The 20,437-nt window shown below is 37.2% G+C and overlaps 1 protein-coding gene across 1 annotated transcript; it reads left to right on the forward strand.

Moving 5' to 3' along the window:
• Positions 1-15,104: 15,104 nt before the first annotated feature.
• On the forward strand, positions 15,105-16,229 carry LOC142224928 (uncharacterized). The gene has a single exon (XM_075294706.1). It carries the CDS (start codon positions 15,105-15,107, stop codon positions 16,227-16,229), a length of 1,125 nt encoding a protein of 374 aa, XP_075150821.1.
• The last annotated feature ends 4,208 nt before the right edge of the window (positions 16,230-20,437 follow it).

The raw sequence follows: 20,437 nt of genomic DNA on the forward strand, positions 1-20,437 counted from the left end.
AATTGAGAAATACTGGGCTATTGTCAAGCGGAACCTAAAGAAGACCAAAAAACTGCTAAGGACGAGCAGCAGTTCAAGGCAAACTGGCTTTCTGCGGCGAAGAAGGTGGACAAGGTGGCTGTACAAAACCTGATGGCAGGTGTCAAGGGTGAGGCCCGGCAATTCGGATTTGGGAAAGCGAAAGCCTAACTGAATATTTTCCATGAATTTTATACTAATTGAACTTGAAAAAGAAATTTAATTTGATTTTTAAATAAACGATTTCACCGATTTACACGCGTTTTCCCTTGACCAAATTTTGACCGTTTCACCCTTTAATAAAATGAAAACGCATTACATGTGTAGCCGTACCTGATAACGCATCAATTTGGTGCGCATGTGTGGCCATAAATATTATTATGGGGTTCATGTTCTTATCTTTTCTTTTTAAGAATATTTAGATTGTGGCTAGTTTAAGATTTAGTATATAAGGCTGACTATTTTTATACCCACCACCATAGGACGGTGATGGGGATATAATAAGATTGTCATTCCGTTTGTAACACATCGAAATATCGATTTCCGACAATATAAAGTATATATATTCTTGATCAGGGAGAAATTCTAAGACGATATAACCATGTCCGTCTGTCTGTCTGTTGTAATCACGCTACAGTCTTCAATAATGAAGCAATCGTGCTGAAATTTTGCAAGCTCGTCTTTTGTCTGGAGGCAGGTTACGCTCGAAGATGGGCTATATCGGTCCAAGTTTTGATATAGTCCCCATATAAACCGACCTGCCGATTTGGGGTATTGGTTTTATAGAAACCGTAGTTTTTATCCAATTTTTCTGAAATTGGAAATCTAGAGGTATTTTAGCACCATAAAGGTGTGTCAAAAATGTTGAGTATCGGCCCATGTTTTGGTATAGACCCCATATAGACCGATCTCCCGATTTTATTTATTGGGCTTCTAGAAACCGCAGTTTCTATCCAATTTACCTGAAATTGGAAATCTAGAGGTGTTTGAGGACCATAAAGAGGTGTGTCAAAAATGGTGAGTATCGGTCCATGTTTGGTATGGTCCCCATGTAAACCGAGTTCCTGATTTGGGGCCTTGGGCTTCTAGAATCCGTAGTTTTAATCCAATTTGCCTGAAATTGGAAATCTAGAGGTACTTTCGGACCATAAAGGGATGTGCCAAAAATGGTGAGTATCGGTTAATGTTTTGGTATAGCCCCCATGTAGACCGATCTCCCGATTTTACCTCTTGGGCTTCCGTAGTTTTTATCCAATTTGCCTAAAATTGGAAATCTAGAGGTATTTTAGGACGATAAAGAGGTGTGCCGAAAACGGTGAGTATCGGTCCATGTTTTAGTATAGCCCCCATAAGAACGATCTCCCGATTTATCTCCTTGGGTTTCTAGAAAAAGTAGTTTTTATCCGATTTGCCTGAAATTGTAAATATTCTGGTATTTTGGGCTCAGAAAAACGTGTAAGGCCTCCATATAATTACGAAAATTGCTTGAAACTGAATGTAAAGTTTCCAGATAAGGCCTCCATATAATTACGAAAATTGCTTGAAACTGAATGTAAAGTTTCCAGATTTTACTTCTCGTAATCATTTAAATAATGGGGATGCAAATCTACATTTTAGATTTCAAATCAAAGCGTTATTTCATCATTATCTTAATGAATCCTCTAAAACACAAAAAAGTAGAGTAGTACATTGTCATTCGTTAATTTGGCCTTTTCAAGGCTTTGAATTGCTTAAATAAATGGTTCTTATAAATCCAGAATCTGATATAGTCTTCATAGGTAAAATTTTTAGATTTATGTTCGGAAAGTGTACTAGTTGAACTGCTCTATTTTGGGAGAATATCTGTCATCAAAACCCCCTGAAATTTCAAAGGAAACGGCCGAACTTACTGCTGTATACACTTGTTTTTCTTTCCGTTTTTTTTTTCAAGGAATTCTATAATGATATAATAGTACATACATACATACTAATTTTATCAGTCATCTTGATAGTACTCATGTGATTTCCTTCGGCTGGCCAAATTTCGGAACACGGTTGCAGCTTTGGTATGCTATTGAATTGAATTATAGAATGCCTTGAGAAAACTAAATATATTAACAAGTATATACAGCAGTAAATTCGGCCGGGCCGAATTTTAAATACCCACCACCATGAATCAAGTATAATAGTTTACTATGAAAACTCTTCGTCGTAGTGGGTTACTTGATAATATATAGAATTATAGGGGGTTTGATGACGAGCCAGCTCCCGAAGACAAACTTTAAAGATTCTACACCCTCAAAAAAAATCGCTTCTCTAACATATGTTCCAAACATATTTTGCAGGAAGCACATATATTATTGGATACTGCGAAACATTAATATGTTTGTTTCATGTGAGCATGTTTGGAAGCATTTTGAGTCCAAAAATAGTATACAGCTGTTTTTGGTTATAAATTCAGCTGTTTGTTTCCATCTCAGTCGATCGACAGAGCTCGTTCGACATACAGAAACAGGCTGTAAGTTTCAAAGGAATTACACATTTTAGGTTTATTGATTGCTTTGAAATTTCTTTCTACATTGGAGAAGGAGATTAAAAAAGTTTGTTTCAATTACAACTTATGAAAATCGTCAACTAATAACTACATCACTTTGAAAAATCGTCCAATCGTCATGAAAAACGTTAAAAGAAAAAACACTTGTGTCGAGCATTTTAAAAAATCGTCAACTCATAACTACGTTGTTTAAAATCGTCGTCAAATCGTCAGAGGCTAAATTTACCATCAAAAATAGTCAAAATGACGAAAAATCGTCAGAGTTGGCACCGCTGTGTATAATATACATGTGTTTATATGTTTAGAAACAGATAGAGCGATAGAGAATACAGAAAAAAGATAAAGATGACAACGGAGATACATAACGAAAGACATCAACATAACACACTGAGAGAATCATTGTGTTTAAATATAATTGTCGGCGAAATGCAACAAGTATCTGATTACTTATTGCATTCGCTCGATATTATCTATACATTTTTGACAATCAGCCATATTGTGAAAGCCATTTCCTTCAAATCGTTCTATTCAATTTTTGTTTTTCAACCAGTCCACAAGCTATTTGGTAAGATTTCGTTCAAAAAAATAAAAAAACAATGTCCAAATTGAATTTCCATCTCTAACTCATTGAGTTTTTATTTTCTTGTTCACATCAAAAAAAATTTGAAGTTGTTTCACAAACATTTCTTTTAAAGCGCATCCCGGAATCCCCATCTATTTTTTCCACTTCCGATGCAGTCCTTTTGGACAAGTCTTGGATAGTACGGAATTAGGCCGTTTTAAGTGAAAATTTAAGTTTTGGACAAATAAATGTTATTAAACCTGTGCCGTTTGACTTTTTCACTTCCATGGACGTTCTTTTGAGAATGTTTTGCAAATTACGATCATTTAAATTTCTTTTTAATGGAAAAAATATTTTTATATAAAAAATATATGCCGAAAACAAAACAAAATAAAAACGATGTATAACATAAAAAATACTTTTTAGAAAAATATTTAATAAAAAAATTGTTTCATTTATAGTAATAAAGAACATCTCAGGAAGAAGTTGTGGTGTCATATTAGGTTCATATCACAAACATTTGAATAGACGTTTTGATGCAATAGCGGAATAGACATAGAAAAAAAATTCTACAATTTTATGTAGTTTTAAATCGTGCAAATATATAAAGAAATTTGTAAAATTTCAAAAGAAAAAATCTAAATTAAAACAAAGCAAAAATAATAATGTATAAAATTAGACAAGTTATCCTAAGATTATTAATAAAGCACAAAAAGAAAAACAAATATTTCTCAACAAAAGAAGACTATAACAATTTTGAACAGCGGAAAATCCAGTCTTATCCAGAATACCCAGAACGGAAAATAAATTTGGAGTGCGAAAGAAATATAATATTTGAGAAGATTGCTAAAATATACATAAATCACACGCTGCAAATTTTTACATCAAAGAAAAAGTCGCAATTCATCCCAAACAACCGCGAAGCATAACTTGTGGCCAAATTCAATGTTGGACTTGTTCACAGAAAAAAGTGATTGAAATAGTTAATTCATGTATTTTGTATGATATATCGGATATGATATATCAATTACGTTGTTCATTGAATTTCTTTGCCAAACGAAAGAACGAATATTGTGCAAACGTTTTTTCGAGTGTATTTGGTTAGAAGAAACGTGTTCGAGATTTATCCACGCTTGGTGTCTCTTACATACATACGGGTTATATTTAAGTACGTACATATGTTTGATCTATTCCCAGTTTCAGCCATTTAATGTCCTAGTTGCTCACTGTGTATGCTTACGAAATATCACTATACTCTCTCTCAACCACTACCCAATGCGCATATCTGCTCTCCTTCATCTCTGATATCCATGTCTATTTGAAGGAACTTGCTAACGGAGAAGACGAAAGCAAAGAGGCTGAGGCAACTCGCAAAAAGGAGACAAAATCGGTTAAGGAGAAGTATAAGAATTCCTATTCTACTTATTGTCGGTGTGTGTCTAAGATAAGTGAGCTAATAGAAAATATTGGCTCATCTTATTCTTCAGTCCTAATGTAACTCCAGTCTCAATTTGCTTCCAATTGAACTAAATGTTTTTCATGGTGACTTTAAATCTTGGCCAACTTTCCGGGACATGTTCGCCGCGGTCTGTATAAAGAATTCCAAGTTGAGTCCTGAAGAAAAATTGTTCCACTTGACCCAAAAGACCAACGGTGACCTCATAAAATCGTATCGAAAACTCCGCTTTTTAGATTTCTAAACATGCACTATCTGCGATATGTGTGTTTAGGAAGGATATGTTAAGGTTTATGGCATAAAGGGTGATAGGTCAAAATTTGGTCAATATAAACTTGACGTATTTCTTTCAATTTTGCATTTAAAAAAAACTGAACACCCCTCATTTTGAAGGTTTGTGTGAGTAGAATGTTGCTCCTATTTTGATTTTGGAATTCACTCTTCAGTTGTCAAAATGCCGTCCAAGCAAGAAGAGCAGCGTATCAAAATTTTGCTCGCGCATCGCGAAAACCGGAAGCCGCTGAGACGACAAAGAGAGTTGCCGGTAGTTTCAAGCGAAACCCTAACCTCTCTCTCCGAGATGCCGCAAATAAGCTGGGTGTATCGTCTACAACCGTGCATCGAGGCAAAAAACGAGCCGGACTATCGACTTACAAAAAGGTCGCGATGATAAACAAAATACGACGGCCAAAGCGCGATCCCGGAGGCTGTACACGACGATGCTGACGAAGTTTGATTGCGTGGTAATGGACGAAGAAACCTACGTCAAAGCCGACTACAAGCAGCTTCCGGGACAGGAGTTTTATACGGCAAAAGGAAGGGGAAAGGTAGCAGATATTTTCAAGCACATAAAACTGAAATATTTGGTTTGGCAAGCCATCTGTACCTGTGGCTTGAAAAGCAGCATTTTCATAGCTTCCGGGACTGTCAACCAAGAAATTTACGTGAAAGAGTGTTTGAATAAACGTCTGCTACCTTTCCTGAAGAAACACGGTTGTTCCGTACTGTTTTGGCCGGATTTGGCATCTTGCCATTACGGTAAAAAGGCCATGGAGTGGTACGCCGCCAACAACGTGCAGGTGGTTCCCAAGGACAAGAACCCTCCCAACACGACAGATCTCCGCCCAATTGAGAAATACTGGGCTATTGTCAAGCGGAACCTAAAGAAGACCAAAAAACTGCTAAGGACGAGCAGCAGTTCAAGGCAAACTGGCTTTCTGCGGCGAAGAAGGTGGACAAGGTGGCTGTACAAAACCTGATGGCAGGTGTCAAGGGTGAGGCCCGGCAATTCGGATTTGGGAAAGCGAAAGCCTAACTGAATATTTTCCATGAATTTTATACTAATTGAACTTGAAAAAGAAATTTAATTTGATTTTTAAATAAACGATTTCACCGATTTACACGCGTTTTCCCTTGACCAAATTTTGACCGTTTCACCCTTTAATAAAATGAAAACGCATTACATGTGTAGCCGTACCTGATAACGCATCAATTTGGTGCGCATGTGTGGCCATAAATATTATTATGGGGTTCATGTTCTTATCTTTTCTTTTTAAGAATATTTAGATTGTGGCTAGTTTAAGATTTAGTATATAAGGCTGACTATTTTTATACCCACCACCATAGGACGGTGATGGGGATATAATAAGATTGTCATTCCGTTTGTAACACATCGAAATATCGATTTCCGACAATATAAAGTATATATATTCTTGATCAGGGAGAAATTCTAAGACGATATAACCATGTCCGTCTGTCTGTCTGTTGTAATCACGCTACAGTCTTCAATAATGAAGCAATCGTGCTGAAATTTTGCAAGCTCGTCTTTTGTCTGGAGGCAGGTTACGCTCGAAGATGGGCTATATCGGTCCAAGTTTTGATATAGTCCCCATATAAACCGACCTGCCGATTTGGGGTATTGGTTTTATAGAAACCGTAGTTTTTATCCAATTTTTCTGAAATTGGAAATCTAGAGGTATTTTAGCACCATAAAGGTGTGTCAAAAATGTTGAGTATCGGCCCATGTTTTGGTATAGACCCCATATAGACCGATCTCCCGATTTTATTTATTGGGCTTCTAGAAACCGCAGTTTCTATCCAATTTACCTGAAATTGGAAATCTAGAGGTGTTTGAGGACCATAAAGAGGTGTGTCAAAAATGGTGAGTATCGGTCCATGTTTGGTATGGTCCCCATGTAAACCGAGTTCCTGATTTGGGGCCTTGGGCTTCTAGAATCCGTAGTTTTAATCCAATTTGCCTGAAATTGGAAATCTAGAGGTACTTTCGGACCATAAAGGGGTGTGCCAAAAATGGTGAGTATCGGTTAATGTTTTGGTATAGCCCCCATGTAGACCGATCTCCCGATTTTACCTCTTGGGCTTCCGTAGTTTTTATCCAATTTGCCTAAAATTGGAAATCTAGAGGTATTTTAGGACGATAAAGAGGTGTGCCGAAAACGGTGAGTATCGGTCCATGTTTTAGTATAGCCCCCATAAGAACGATCTCCCGATTTATCTCCTTGGGTTTCTAGAAAAAGTAGTTTTTATCCGATTTGCCTGAAATTGTAAATATTCTGGTATTTTGGGCTCAGAAAAACGTGTAAGGCCTCCATATAATTACGAAAATTGCTTGAAACTGAATGTAAAGTTTCCAGATTTTACTTCTCGTAATCATTTAAATAATGGGGATGCAAATCTACATTTTAGATTTCAAATCGAAGCGTTATTTCATCATTATCTTAATGAATCCTCTAAAACACAAAAAAGTAGAGTAGTACATTGTAATTCGTTAATTTGGCCTTTTCAAGGCTTTGAATTGCTTAAATAAATGGTTCTTATAAATCCAGAATCTGATATAGTCTTCATAGGTAAAATTTTTAGATTTATGTTCGGAAAGTGTACTAGTTGAACTGCTCTATTTTGGGAGAATATCTGTCATCAAAACCCCCTGAAATTTCAAAGGAAACGGCCGAACTTACTGCTGTATACACTTGTTTTTCTTTCCGTTTTTTTTTTCAAGGAATTCTATAATGATATAATAGTACATACATACATACTAATTTTATCAGTCATCTTGATAGTACTCATGTGATTTCCTTCGGCTGGCCAAATTTCGGAACACGGTTGCAGCTTTGGTATGCTATTGAATTGAATTATAGAATGCCTTGAGAAAACTAAATATATTAACAAGTATATACAGCAGTAAATTCGGCCGGGCCGAATTTTAAATACCCACCACCATGAATCAAGTATAATAGTTTACTATGAAAACTCTTCGTCGTAGTGGGTTACTTGATAATATATAGAATTATAGGGGGTTTGATGACGAGCCAGCTCCCGAAGACAAACTTTAAAGATTCTACACCCTCAAAAAAAATCGCTTCTCTAACATATGTTCCAAACATATTTTGCAGGAAGCACATATATTATTGGATACTGCGAAACATTAATATGTTTGTTTCATGTGAGCATGTTTGGAAGCATTTTGAGTCCAAAAATAGTATATGCTTGGAAGAATCCTCAAAGAAGATTGTGCTCATTCCCTCACATAATTTCACTTCCACGAAATTTTTGAGTTCTTCGCATCTTTTTCTGTAATACAAATATGCTGTTTTTTTTTTCAAATGTCTATTCTCTTGGTTCCGAATGTCTATTCTCTTTATTCCGAATACTCATTCTAATATTCAAATTAAATAATATTTAGACTTAAGCATATTAAATCGTTGGCCTTATCATGAAACAGTTTTCCGAAACAACATATAAGCCGTTTCACAGAAATTGCTCTCATTTCATTCTAGCTGTGTTATGTTGATATCTTTTTATTCAACCCTCCCGGTTTCCTTCTCTATTCCTTTCTCTATACTAACTCTCTCTCTCTGTCGCTCTCTGAATAAAGTATCACAACATATATATTTTTACTCGAAATGTGTAAATTTATATATGTATACATTCACACATATTATTTTTATGAAACATTCATGCCCCAAACATAATATATTGTAACATATTAACATATGTGTCCCAAACATTTTGTGTTAGTTTAGGAACATTACATGTTTGCACTTAAATATATTGTGTTTAAAAATTGTGCCCGAAACGCATTTTGTTTATATCGGAACATATGAAAAACATATTTTTCTAACAGTGTAGCTATGAAGACCAGATAAGATTCTGGATTTATGAGAACCAATTTTGTTTGAGTTTTAGAGAAAATATAAACATATCGTGTATATGTTGAAATTACGCCTTGATTTAAAATCTTAAATCTGTACATTTTTCCGCATTTATTTAAATACGATGAGTAAAATCTGGAACTTTTACTTTCAGTTTGAAGCAATTTTCATGATCAGTGCGCCTGCTATACCCTGAGAGAAGTGTTTTCTTTTTTGAGAATCGTAATTTTAGGCAAGCAAAGTTTTCTTTTGACACAAATTTTAGAGACAATCGTTGAATAAACGAAAACACTTTATAAAAAAAGAAATTTCGTTTGTCTAAAATTTTAATATAGATTACTAATTTCCAGCAAATCGAATAAAAACTACGGATTCTAGAAGCCCAAGAAATAAAGCCGGGCGAGCGGTGTATATGGGGGCTATACCAAAACTTGGACCGATAGGCACCATTTGCTACTCACATATTTGTGATCTTAAAATACCTCCAGATTTTCAATTTCAAACAAATCGGCCAGAAAATATAGAAGTAAAAATCGAAAGATCAGTCTATATGGGGGTTATACCAAAAAATGGACCGATATACCTCAATTTCGGCACTCTTATTTGTGGTCTAAAAATACCTCTAGATTTCGAATTTCAGGCGAATCATGTAATAAATACAGTTTATTGTAGCTCAAGAATTTCAGGCAAAGCGGATGGTAAATATAGTTTCTAGAAGCCCAAGAAGCAAAATGGTAGATCGGTCTATATGGGGGCTATATCAAAAAATGGACCGATGGGCACCATTTTCGGCACACCGTTTTATGGTCCTCAAATACCTCTAGATTTCCAATTTCAGGCAACTCGGATGGTAAATATAGTTTCTACAAGCCCTAAAAGCAAAATCGGGATATCGGTCTATATGGGGGCTATACCAAAACATGGACCGATGAGCACCATTTTTGGCACACCTTTTTATGGTCCTCAAATACCTCTATATTTCCAATTTCAGGCAAATCGCATAAAAACTACGGTTTTTATAGGCCCAAGACTCCAAATCGGGAGGTTGGTTTATATAGGGGCTATATCAAAACATGGACCGATGCGGACCATTGTCGACACACCTCTTTATGGTCCCAAAATACCTTTAGATTATCAATTTCATACAAATCGGATAGAAAATATTGTTTCTAGACGCGTAAGAAGCAAAATCGGGAGATCGGTCTATATGGGGGCTATACCAAAACATGGACCGATATGGACCATTTTCGACACACCTCTTTATGGTCCCAAAATACCTCTAGATTTCTAATTTCAGGCAAATCGGATGCTAAATATAGTTTCTAGACGCCCAAGAAGCAAAATCGGGAGATCGGTCTATATGGGGGCTATATCAAAACATGGACCGATACGAACGATTTTCGACACACCTCTTTATGGTCCTAAAATACCTCTAGATTTCTAATTTCAGGCAAATCTGATAAAAACTACGGTTTTTATAGGCCCAAGACCCCAAATCGGGTGGTCGGTTTATATGGGGACTATATCAAAATTTGGACCGATCTTCGAACTTGACCTGCCTGCAAACAAAAAACTAATCTGTGCCAAATTTCGGGACGATAGCGCCATTATTGAAGGCTGTAGCGTGATTACAACAGGCAGACGGACAGACGGACATGCTTATATCGTCTTAGAATTTCTCCCTGATCAATAATATATATACTTTATATAGTCGGAAATCGATATTTCGATGTGTTACAAACGGAATGACAAACTTATTATACCCCCGTCACCATTTTATGGTGGTGGGTATAAAAATAATGGCAACGGATAAAGGGAACTTAGATCCAAATATTGCTTTATCGTTTTCTATTTTTTTATAATCCAAATTCTCCGATTTCTATTGAAATGGTTGATGTCGTACACGGACGAAAAAGACTGTTTTTCATATGTTTGGGTGTAAAAATTATATGTTTGGAACTCAAATCTGTAAACACAATATTTTTAAGTGCAAGCATATAATGTTCATAAACTAGCATAACATGTTTGGGATATATATGTCAATATGTTAGAACATATTATGTTTGGGACATAAAATGTTTGTAAATATAATATGCTTGGATGCAAACTTATATTAATTTAGAAATAGACTATAAACATATATGTGTTTAGAAAGAGAGACATAAAGTGTATGCTGGAAGTAAAATAATGAAAGTAACCAATTGACGCCTTAGGTTAGGTTAAACTGGCAGCCCGATTAAGATTCAGGCTCACTTAGACTATTCAGTCCATTGTGATACCACATTAACTAAAAGTACCTATTCCATATGGGCACTTCTAGTTTTAACCGCTGAACCTTCTCGATTATTTTCTTCTGTTGAACCATCCAGATTGTTCCAAAAACATTAGCTGACTGCTTAAGTTAACGTTTTCCAGGTCCGCCAGTAATCTGAAGCTATATGCCCCTAAAATTTGCTTACGCCTTACACAAAATACAGGACACTCACACAAGAGGTGTTTTATTGATTCCTTTTCCTCCGCATCATGACAGCTCATACAATAGTCATTATACTTCGCACCAATAGTTTTTGCAAAATCGCCTATCAGGCAGCGACCCGTTATAGCAGATATCAGGAGTGAAATCTGGCGTCTCGAGAACACTAGTGTACGGTTTAAGTTTAAATGGGGCCATATTTGCTTGGTGTCGTTACAACCCTTACAATTCTCCCATCGAACATTTGCCATCATGACAGCCTTCTCAAGCAGTAAGAGCTTGCAGGTAGCCAGAGGCACACCAACAGATTCTAGTTCCCCTGGAATATGTAAGGTAGTTCCTAGCCTTGCTAGCTCATCTGCTTCGCAGTTCCCCGGTATGTTCCTGTGGCCAGGCACCCATATTAGGTGAATATTGTACTGCTCAGCCATCTCATTGAGAGATTTGCGGCAGTCGATGGCCGTTTTCGAGTTGAAGAACACAGAGTCCAAGGATTTTATTGCAGGTTGACTGTCTGAGTATATATTAATGCCAATATTGCTTGGAGCATTACTTCTCAGCCAATTCACCACTTCTCTTATTGCTAATATTTCAGCCTGAAAAACACTACAGTGATCAGGTAATCTTTTCGCTATTCGAATTTCCAGATATTTAGAATATACTCCGAAACCCACTTGGCCATCCAATTTGGAGCCATCAGTGTAGAAATCTATATATCTTTTATTCCCCGGGGTCCGTGTACACCACAACTCACTGTTGGGAATTAGAGTCTCAAACTTTTTGTCGAAAAGTGGACTCGCCAAAGTGTAATCCACTACGTTAGGCACATCTGGCATTATTTGAGGACCGAACTGTGACCGTAACTTTTTTCCGACCACAGCGATAGCTCGCGCAACCGCACAGCCGTTGTTGCAGCTGACTGTTTGGCCGAAATGTCTAAAGGCAATAAATGCAGTATGACATTAAGGGGATGTGTTCCTGTCTTGCTGAATGCACCTGAGATACACAAGCACGCCATACGCTGAACTTTGTCTAAACTTGTCGGCAGGTGAAGTGCCGGCCACCAGACTAAAACACCATATAGCCTATAGGTCTAACCACCAATGTACAATTTTTGGTGTTAGTCCCCACTTTTTCCCTATTGCCTTTTTGCACGAGTATAAAGCTACCGTTGCTTTGCTCGCCCTTTCTTCAATATTAAGCTTAAAGTTCAGCTTCCTGTCCAAAATAACACCAAGGTATTTTGCACACTCCCTAAAGGGAATTTCAATACCCCCTAAGGAAATGGGCCTAACCGTGGGAGTTTTGCGATCTTTGCAGTACATGACTAATTCTGTCTTTGCAGGATTTACCCCAAGACCATTATCTTTCGTCCATTTCTCAGTTATCCGGAGGGCTCTCTGTATAATATCTCTAACTGTTGATGGGAATTTTCCCCTGACTGCTAGCGCCACATCATCTGCGTACGCCACCACTTGTATCCTTTCTTTTTCTAGGGAAACCAGAAGGTCGTTTATAGCAACAGTGATAGAACTCCTCCTTGAGGAGTGCCTCTGTTCACATACCTTTGTATGTTTGCTTGTCCTAGTGTGGCTGAAATGCGTCTCTTCCTTAGAAGTTCGTCTAACAGCCTAAGTATAACTGGATCAACATTTAGAGTTGTCAGTCCATTTAATATCGAGCTCGGATGGACGTTATTGAACGCCCCTTCGATGTCTAGAAATGCCACGATTTGATTTGAATGATCCAAAGCTATTTAACGCCCATTTTATTCTAGATTCTGATACAATTTCCTCGATAGGAAACGACCGCTGAGCCACTATGGCACCGCCAGTGCATGGTTCAACCGTCTGATTTCCGGGAAAATATGTGTCCAATAGTACCTCCAGCGTCTCCTCACTGGACGTTGTCCAATTGCCCTCCGATGTTTTAATGAAACCTGGAGCGGAGCTCGTGGATGCTAGAACCTTCCGTAGTCTGGAAGCCTCGGACGTATTCTCAATGCTGCTGCAGTAATCATTACAAGAGTTATGCTGAGCCGTTCTCAGTTCTCGCTTGTATCCTCTCAGATTCTTCTTGTAAACGTCCCAATCCACAGGAGCTCTGGTGGACTTTGCTTTGTTAAAGAGCTTCCTGCACGATTTCCTCATATTACCTAACTCCGTAGACCACCATGGTGGTCGATTTTTCCCCCTTGGCTTCCCCTTAGGGCATGCAGCTTTCAGTGAGATGTTGAAGGCCTTAGTAATCCGCTCCACTGCGTGTTCGATATCTTGCACATTTCTCATATTTGTCTCTGTTATTTCCGGTATCATCATATTGAACGATTCCCTATACCTATTCCAGTCAGCTTTCCTAACATTTGGCGGAAATATGATCTTGGTGATATGAACATCAAATTTGAAACTGATGTAGCGATGATCTGAGAAGCTGTGTTCATTTAAAATCAGCCACTCAGATATCATTTCATTCAGTTCTTGCGAGACCAAGGTGATGTCCAAAACCTCTTGCCTGTTTTTAGTGACAAAGGTTGGGACATCTTCCTTGTTGCAAACTACCAGATTAGTACGCAAAATAAACTCTATTAGCGACTCTCCCCTTGCATTAGTATCACTACTTCCCCATATACTATGATGCGCATTCGCATCGCATCCCATAATGAGTTTCGTCTTTGTTTTCAGTGACTCCTCAACTAAGGTCTTAACGGCACATGGAGGCATCATATCATGTCATGTCCCATATAGACCGAAGATACCCAATATTTGCATTTGGCTATTTCTAAATTGGCAACGACAGTGTCTGCATTGCACATTGAAGGAAGCAGAAACAAGTTAAGCTCGTTTTTAGCAATTATACAGGCTCGAATTACATCATTACCAGTATACTGCAATAGTTTGAACCCCGGAGTACTTAATTCACATATTTTGTTTCTATAAACATATGGTTCTTGAATAAGAACTATGTCTATGTCCCCTTTCATCAGGAGAACTTTTAAGGCAGCACGTGCAGCCATACAATGATGAAGATTTATTTGGAGGATCCGTAGGATCATCGAGATTTTCAACAACCGTCACATGAGCCGCTTCAATAGAGTCATCAAGAATGTCCTCTTCAGAGATATCGGTGACTCTCGCAATAACCATAGGTTCAACTTTGGTGAGTTCTGATGTAGTAGAAGCCTCCTCACGCATACGGTATCTATCCATGTCTTCAACTTTGGTATCTCCCTCGACTTCGCAAGAGGATCCGCTTACTTCTGATTCAGACAGAGGCTTGTCCATTTCTGAATCCTTTAGATGATCGTTTTTATACACCTTCATTTGGATATAATGAAAGCCATAACATACACGGCCCTGAGACTTTGCTAGATGTGGCAAAGACTGAGTGTTCAATATAAACACTGCATGCCGTCTTGGCCCATCCACTTCATCCAAACGGTCAACCTTCCAATCATCTGTTGGAAGATCTGGATTGCATTGTTTCAGTCTATTTAAAATAGATTCAGGGTCAGTAGGGTTTGCAGGTATCCACGCATGTGCTCTAGGTCTAGCCGGTATGTCTTTCTTCTCGACTAACTCTAGAGCAGCTCCTTCCCAAACTTCACCAATTAGTATCAGAGCAGCTTTAAAACATTCTATAGACCTCTGGTCCTCAAATGCGACTAGCTTAAATCGTCCTTGATACCAACCAGCCTCTTCTGGGAGCTGGGCCGGGAAACTTTTCCAGCACCTGTGAGTAAAAGAAACCACCATACGTTATTGCATTTCCCAAATGCTAAGACGAAAGGAATCACTAGGTCCAATATTACCAATTGTCAGGTGTCAACTAGTTCACAGGAGCAGGCTTCTCTTCAGGGACATTCCGATGAAAGTGCGTCCAACTCGGGTAATATGGAAACTGCTAACATTCAAAGGACTACTTCTCATTTTTCCTCTCAGGAAACAGAACATTGCGAGAATACACTCTTGCCTACTGCGGTTGTTATTATACGCCATCGGGGAGATACATTTAGGGCAAGGGCTTTTCTCGATCAGGGCTCGGAAAAATCGTTTATATCTAAAGGTTTGCAGCAGAGGTTGATGCTCCCCACAGAGATAAGGAAGTTTGAAATCAGAGGATTAGGTGGTCAAGTTGTTGCGAATTCTAATTCTTTGTGTGCTCTATCTTTGTTTTACGAGTTACATGATAAGGTGGTTGACATTAAAACTATAGTGGTTCCGAAAATAACACGTCTTTTACCAAGTTTTTCTATTCCGAAACCAGCGAATTTTGCCGATTTGAACGGGCTACAATTAGCAGATCCCAACTTTTTCTCTCCAGGCCACGTAGATTTACTTTTGGGAAGTAATGTGATTCCTCATCTATTGCTGGAAGGGGTCAGAAGCATATGGGGATCCCTCGTGGCTCAGTCCACTATAGTTGGGTGGGTGATCAGTGGTCCAGTATCAGTTTGTACGGTTTCGTCATATTCTATTCAAACTACAGAGGTCTCGAATGACATGTTAAGTCGACAGCTAAAACAGTTTTGGGATCAAGAGGAGCTTACCTCTGAAACTTGCTCTACCGCTGATGATCAATATTGTGAGGATCTTTTCATTAGAACTACTTTTCGCAATTCTGAAGGGCGCTATGTTGTTCGACTGCCTTTTAAGGAGGATTTTCACAATCGTTCGCCACTTGGTTCTTCCAGGCAGATGGCTTTGGGTCAATATATTAGAATGGAGAAATCTACGTCGAAAAATCCAGAAATAGCTCTCGAATATAATAATGTCCTTAGGGAATATTTGACTTTGAAACATATGTCGGACACATCACCTAGAGAAATCTCTTCAAATGGCTCGTTTCATTCTTTCTATTTACCACATCATGCTGTTATTAAGCCTGAACGGCGAAGCACTAAGGTCAGAGTAGTATTTAACGCTTCCAAGCGGACAGAGTCTGGTAGATCTCTCAATGACGTTTTGCATGTTGGTCCCACTCTTCAATTGGATTTGACAACAATAATTCTTAGATGACGTCTCTATAAATATGTTTTTTGCGGTGATATTGAGAAAATGTACCGTCAGATTCTGGTACACAAAGACGATATTCAATATCAACGAATATTCTTCAGGCCGTCCCCAGGCTCAATGATAAAGGATTATACTCTCAACACTGTAACCTTCGGAGTAAATTGCGCTCCTTATCTGGCTATAAGAACATTGATTCAACTTGCGCGAGTTATGTAATATTAAAACACAATTGGTTTATTTTCATAATTTTATTTAAATTCCAAATAGTCTTAACTCTACAGATTCTACGGATCAACTGAGCTGATATTCAAAAATGTCAATGAATTTAAAGAGTATGTAATAAAAAAGAGTGATTAACATAGATAAAGGATAAAAATTAAAACTATAAATAATGGATAATGAATATGGAGAGTAAATAGAAAGAATTAATAAAATAGCAATAGTTAGTGAATCGTAACTTCCCCTTCGCTAAAGAAAGCAACAATGCCCACATTGTTAATTAAAATATTAAATATAGACTTAAAACTAATTTGTTCATATTTACATAAAAAACTAATTTATTCATTTTTATATAAAACAAAAACATGGTTACTTCAATCATCAAATTGTGATACATCCAATTGATTGTTAAATTTTGTCTCTCTTTTAATATTCGAATCATGAACATTCTGTAAATTACTTAGTCTAAATTTTGGTTCATCCTTATGTCTAACAGACTTATAATTCTTTATATAACCGACATCTCTTTTCTCGACATATGACTCTCTCATAGTATTTCTTTTACCAATTACAATATTCTTATGGGCAATTACTCTGTCGTATATTTTTTTCTTATCACAATTACCAAACTCAATATCAATTGGTCTTTCCCTAGTGACTGAATGATAGCTATTATTATAATATTCGACAGCTTTACTTACTTTTTCTTTTATACTCAGAGACCTTTTTTCAATATGCAACATCCTAATTTTTTCAGTGATAGTATTGTGGAACCTCTCAATGTCAGAATTTCCCGTATGATTATTTGGCTTAACCAGATGCAACTCAATACCCTCATTTCGTAAATAATCCTTAATATTGATGCTCTTAAACTCGTTGTCCGTTATAAGTTTATGGAAATGTCCTTTCTGTGATTTGTAAAGTCGCATTACTTCTATAATTGTCTGATTTGTTCTGTCATTTAAATAGTAAGCCGTTGCAAATTTTGAAAACCTGTCGATAAATGTCAAAAAGCTTGATCTAGAATTTACATAGATATCCATATAAACTATTTGTCTAACATCAGTGGGGGTCTCAGTGTTAGCAAATTTAGGTCTTATTGGATTTCGGTCAAATTTCACTTGAGTACAAATCTTGCAATTATTCACATACTTTTGTATTAACAACTTTAGATTAGGAAAATATATTTTCCTCTTAAGTCCTTCGTAATTTTCATTAATTCCGGTATGACCTGTCTCATTTCTGTGATAAAAATTTATCTGCCGGTATGCCTCATCCTCTGAGGGCATATTCTCTGCCATGTATGCACAACGAACGAACTTAAATCCTGGCTGTCCCTGAAAAAGGTCGATAATCTTCTTCTGCAATATATAATATTTATGATCATCTAGCTCACTAAATATTCCAATTTTTCCTCTCACAAGATTCTCAGTGAGAATGCGATCTAAGTCAGAATTCAAATCCCTAGAACTAATAAAAATTCTCTTGTTACCATGAACGACGTCGGTATCTTTTCTTTTATTGTCGGTCAATATAATTTGAGTTCGGAATCTGTTCACTATAGTATCGAATATTCCCACATAATCGACATCACCTTCTGCCTGAGAATGGACGGTGGCTCTATCGTCAACGTCATTATTGTATAAAGAACACCCAGAATTGTCCAAATAATTGATCTCACCAGATTCGAAATTAATTCTACTCAAAAAATCTGCGACGACATTATCATGGCCTTTAATATAATTGACAGTAATGTTAAACTCGCTCAATTTAAGGATCCATCTATAAAGACGAGGATTAAGTTCCTTCGACTGTGACTTCACAAAAAGCCAACGTAAAGGCTGGTGGTCAGAGAGTATCTCAAATTTTACGCCATATAGATACGGACGAAAATAACCCGTCGCCCATACTATCGCAAGTAGCTCTTTTTCAGTGGCAGAGTAATTACTCTCATGCCTATTGAGGGTCCTACTTGCATAGCAGATTGGGTGTCCATTTTGCTGCAAAACAGCACCAACTGCATTTGTGCTAGCATCGGTCACTAACTGAAATGGTCTATTAAAGTCCGGATACTTCAGTACCGGAGCCTCAGTCAGTATCCTCTTCATTTTCTCGAAACAATTCACATAATTAGGATCATTAACATCTAGTTTAATGTCCTTACGTAAATACCTAATCATCGGATATGCTACTTTAGAATAGTCCTTGATAAATTTCCTATAATATCCAGTTACACCAAGGAATGATTTAATACCCTTAATGGTGCGTGGTAACTTCAAATTCAGTATTGTGGAAATCTTATCAGGATTTGGCCTAACTCCCTCCGTTGTTAATAAATGGCCCAAGTACAAAGTCTCCTTTGCAAAAAATGAGCACTTGTTCATTTGAATCTTTAGATTCGCCTCTCTTAATTTTTGAAAAATCTTCTTAATGCTGAAGGCTTCCTGAAGGCTCGTAGAAAATACAAGGATATCATCCAAGTACACAACACACATTTTATTGATGTAATCCTTGAGTACACTATTTATTAATCGCTGAAACGTCGCCGGAGCATTTTTCATGCCAAAGGGCATCCGAACGAATTCGTAGTGACCATATGGGGTTGAAAATGCGGTTTTCGATCTGTCCTCTGGTTTAACTACGATCTGGTGAAATCCCTTAGCAAGGTCAATGGTCGAGAAATACTGGGATCTGCCCAATTTATCAAGAATAGTCTCAATATTTGGTATTGGGAACTTATCATCCACCGTCGCATCATTGAGTCTCCTATAGTCTATAACTATTCGGTATTTTTTCTCGCCGGAATTGTCAACTTTCTTTGGGACAATCCAAAGAGGACTATTATAAGGTGAATTACTTTCCGTAATGATCCCATGGCTAAGCATTTCATCTATCTGTCTACAGATCTCCTGCTCGTAAATATGGGGATATCGGTAAATTTTCGTATATATAGGCCTATCAGTAATAGTCCTAATATTATGTTGTATTATTTGGGTACTTCCCAAAACATCGCCCTCCTTAAATACTAGATCACTAAAAGATTGAATAATATCCTCTAGAGCCATTGTTTCCTCTTGATTTAAATTATTGAATAAATGGTGCAAAACCCTATTATTTATATTTAGAGACTCTAACTGGTAAATTCGATCTAAAACATAAGGGCAATAAGGAATAAAATCAATCCGTCTCTCATTTATGGTCAATGTGTCACCATCCATGTCTATTATAGCCCCAAGGGATCTCAAAATATTTTGTCCCAAAATCGCGTTAAAATCCCTATTTTTTAAGCAGGTCAGTTTCCATGACATTGTTGCCGTCTCGCCAAATTCATGGGGCAATTCTGTTATTATTTCATGAGTAATGGGTGTACTCCCATTCAGTGACGAAAATGAAATTTCCTTTTAAAGGGGTTTCCTTTCATAACTTAACAAACTACCACTATCTAAAACTGATGTAGTCGAACCCGTATCAATTAAGGCCTTTATCTTCTCCCCACCAATGGTGAGGTAAATCATTGGAAGTGCCTTCCTGGGGCAGTTGTATGAAAATTTACTTGCTCATCACTGTATGAAGACTGTTGGCAATGAGCATCAATGTGGTCAATTTGCATTTGAGATGAACCATTTCGATCGAAAGTATTTCCACCATTCATGTCATTTCCTCTAAATTGTAAACTATTTCTACTGGAATAACCATTACTTGGTCCAGCTGATTGACCTCCAATAAAATTTCCCCTTCCACTATTTCCCCATCGAATATTTCCTGATCTCTGCTCCCCATGGTAATTGCGATAAGAATTTCGATTGTAATTATCAACATTTTCTTTCACCTTTTTCTCCTTACTCTCATCCTTATTTCTAATTAAACCCTCTCGTTCCAGCAAATTGTATGCATCTCTCAATTTTACTATGTTTCTGTTAATGACAACAGATGCTAAATTTACATCAATATTATTGAGAAAAGTTCTCAAAATAATCTTTTCAACATACAAT

This window comes from Haematobia irritans, chromosome 2 (genome assembly GCF_050003625.1).
Source record: "Haematobia irritans isolate KBUSLIRL chromosome 2, ASM5000362v1, whole genome shotgun sequence".
Taxonomy (NCBI): domain Eukaryota; kingdom Metazoa; phylum Arthropoda; class Insecta; order Diptera; family Muscidae; genus Haematobia; species Haematobia irritans.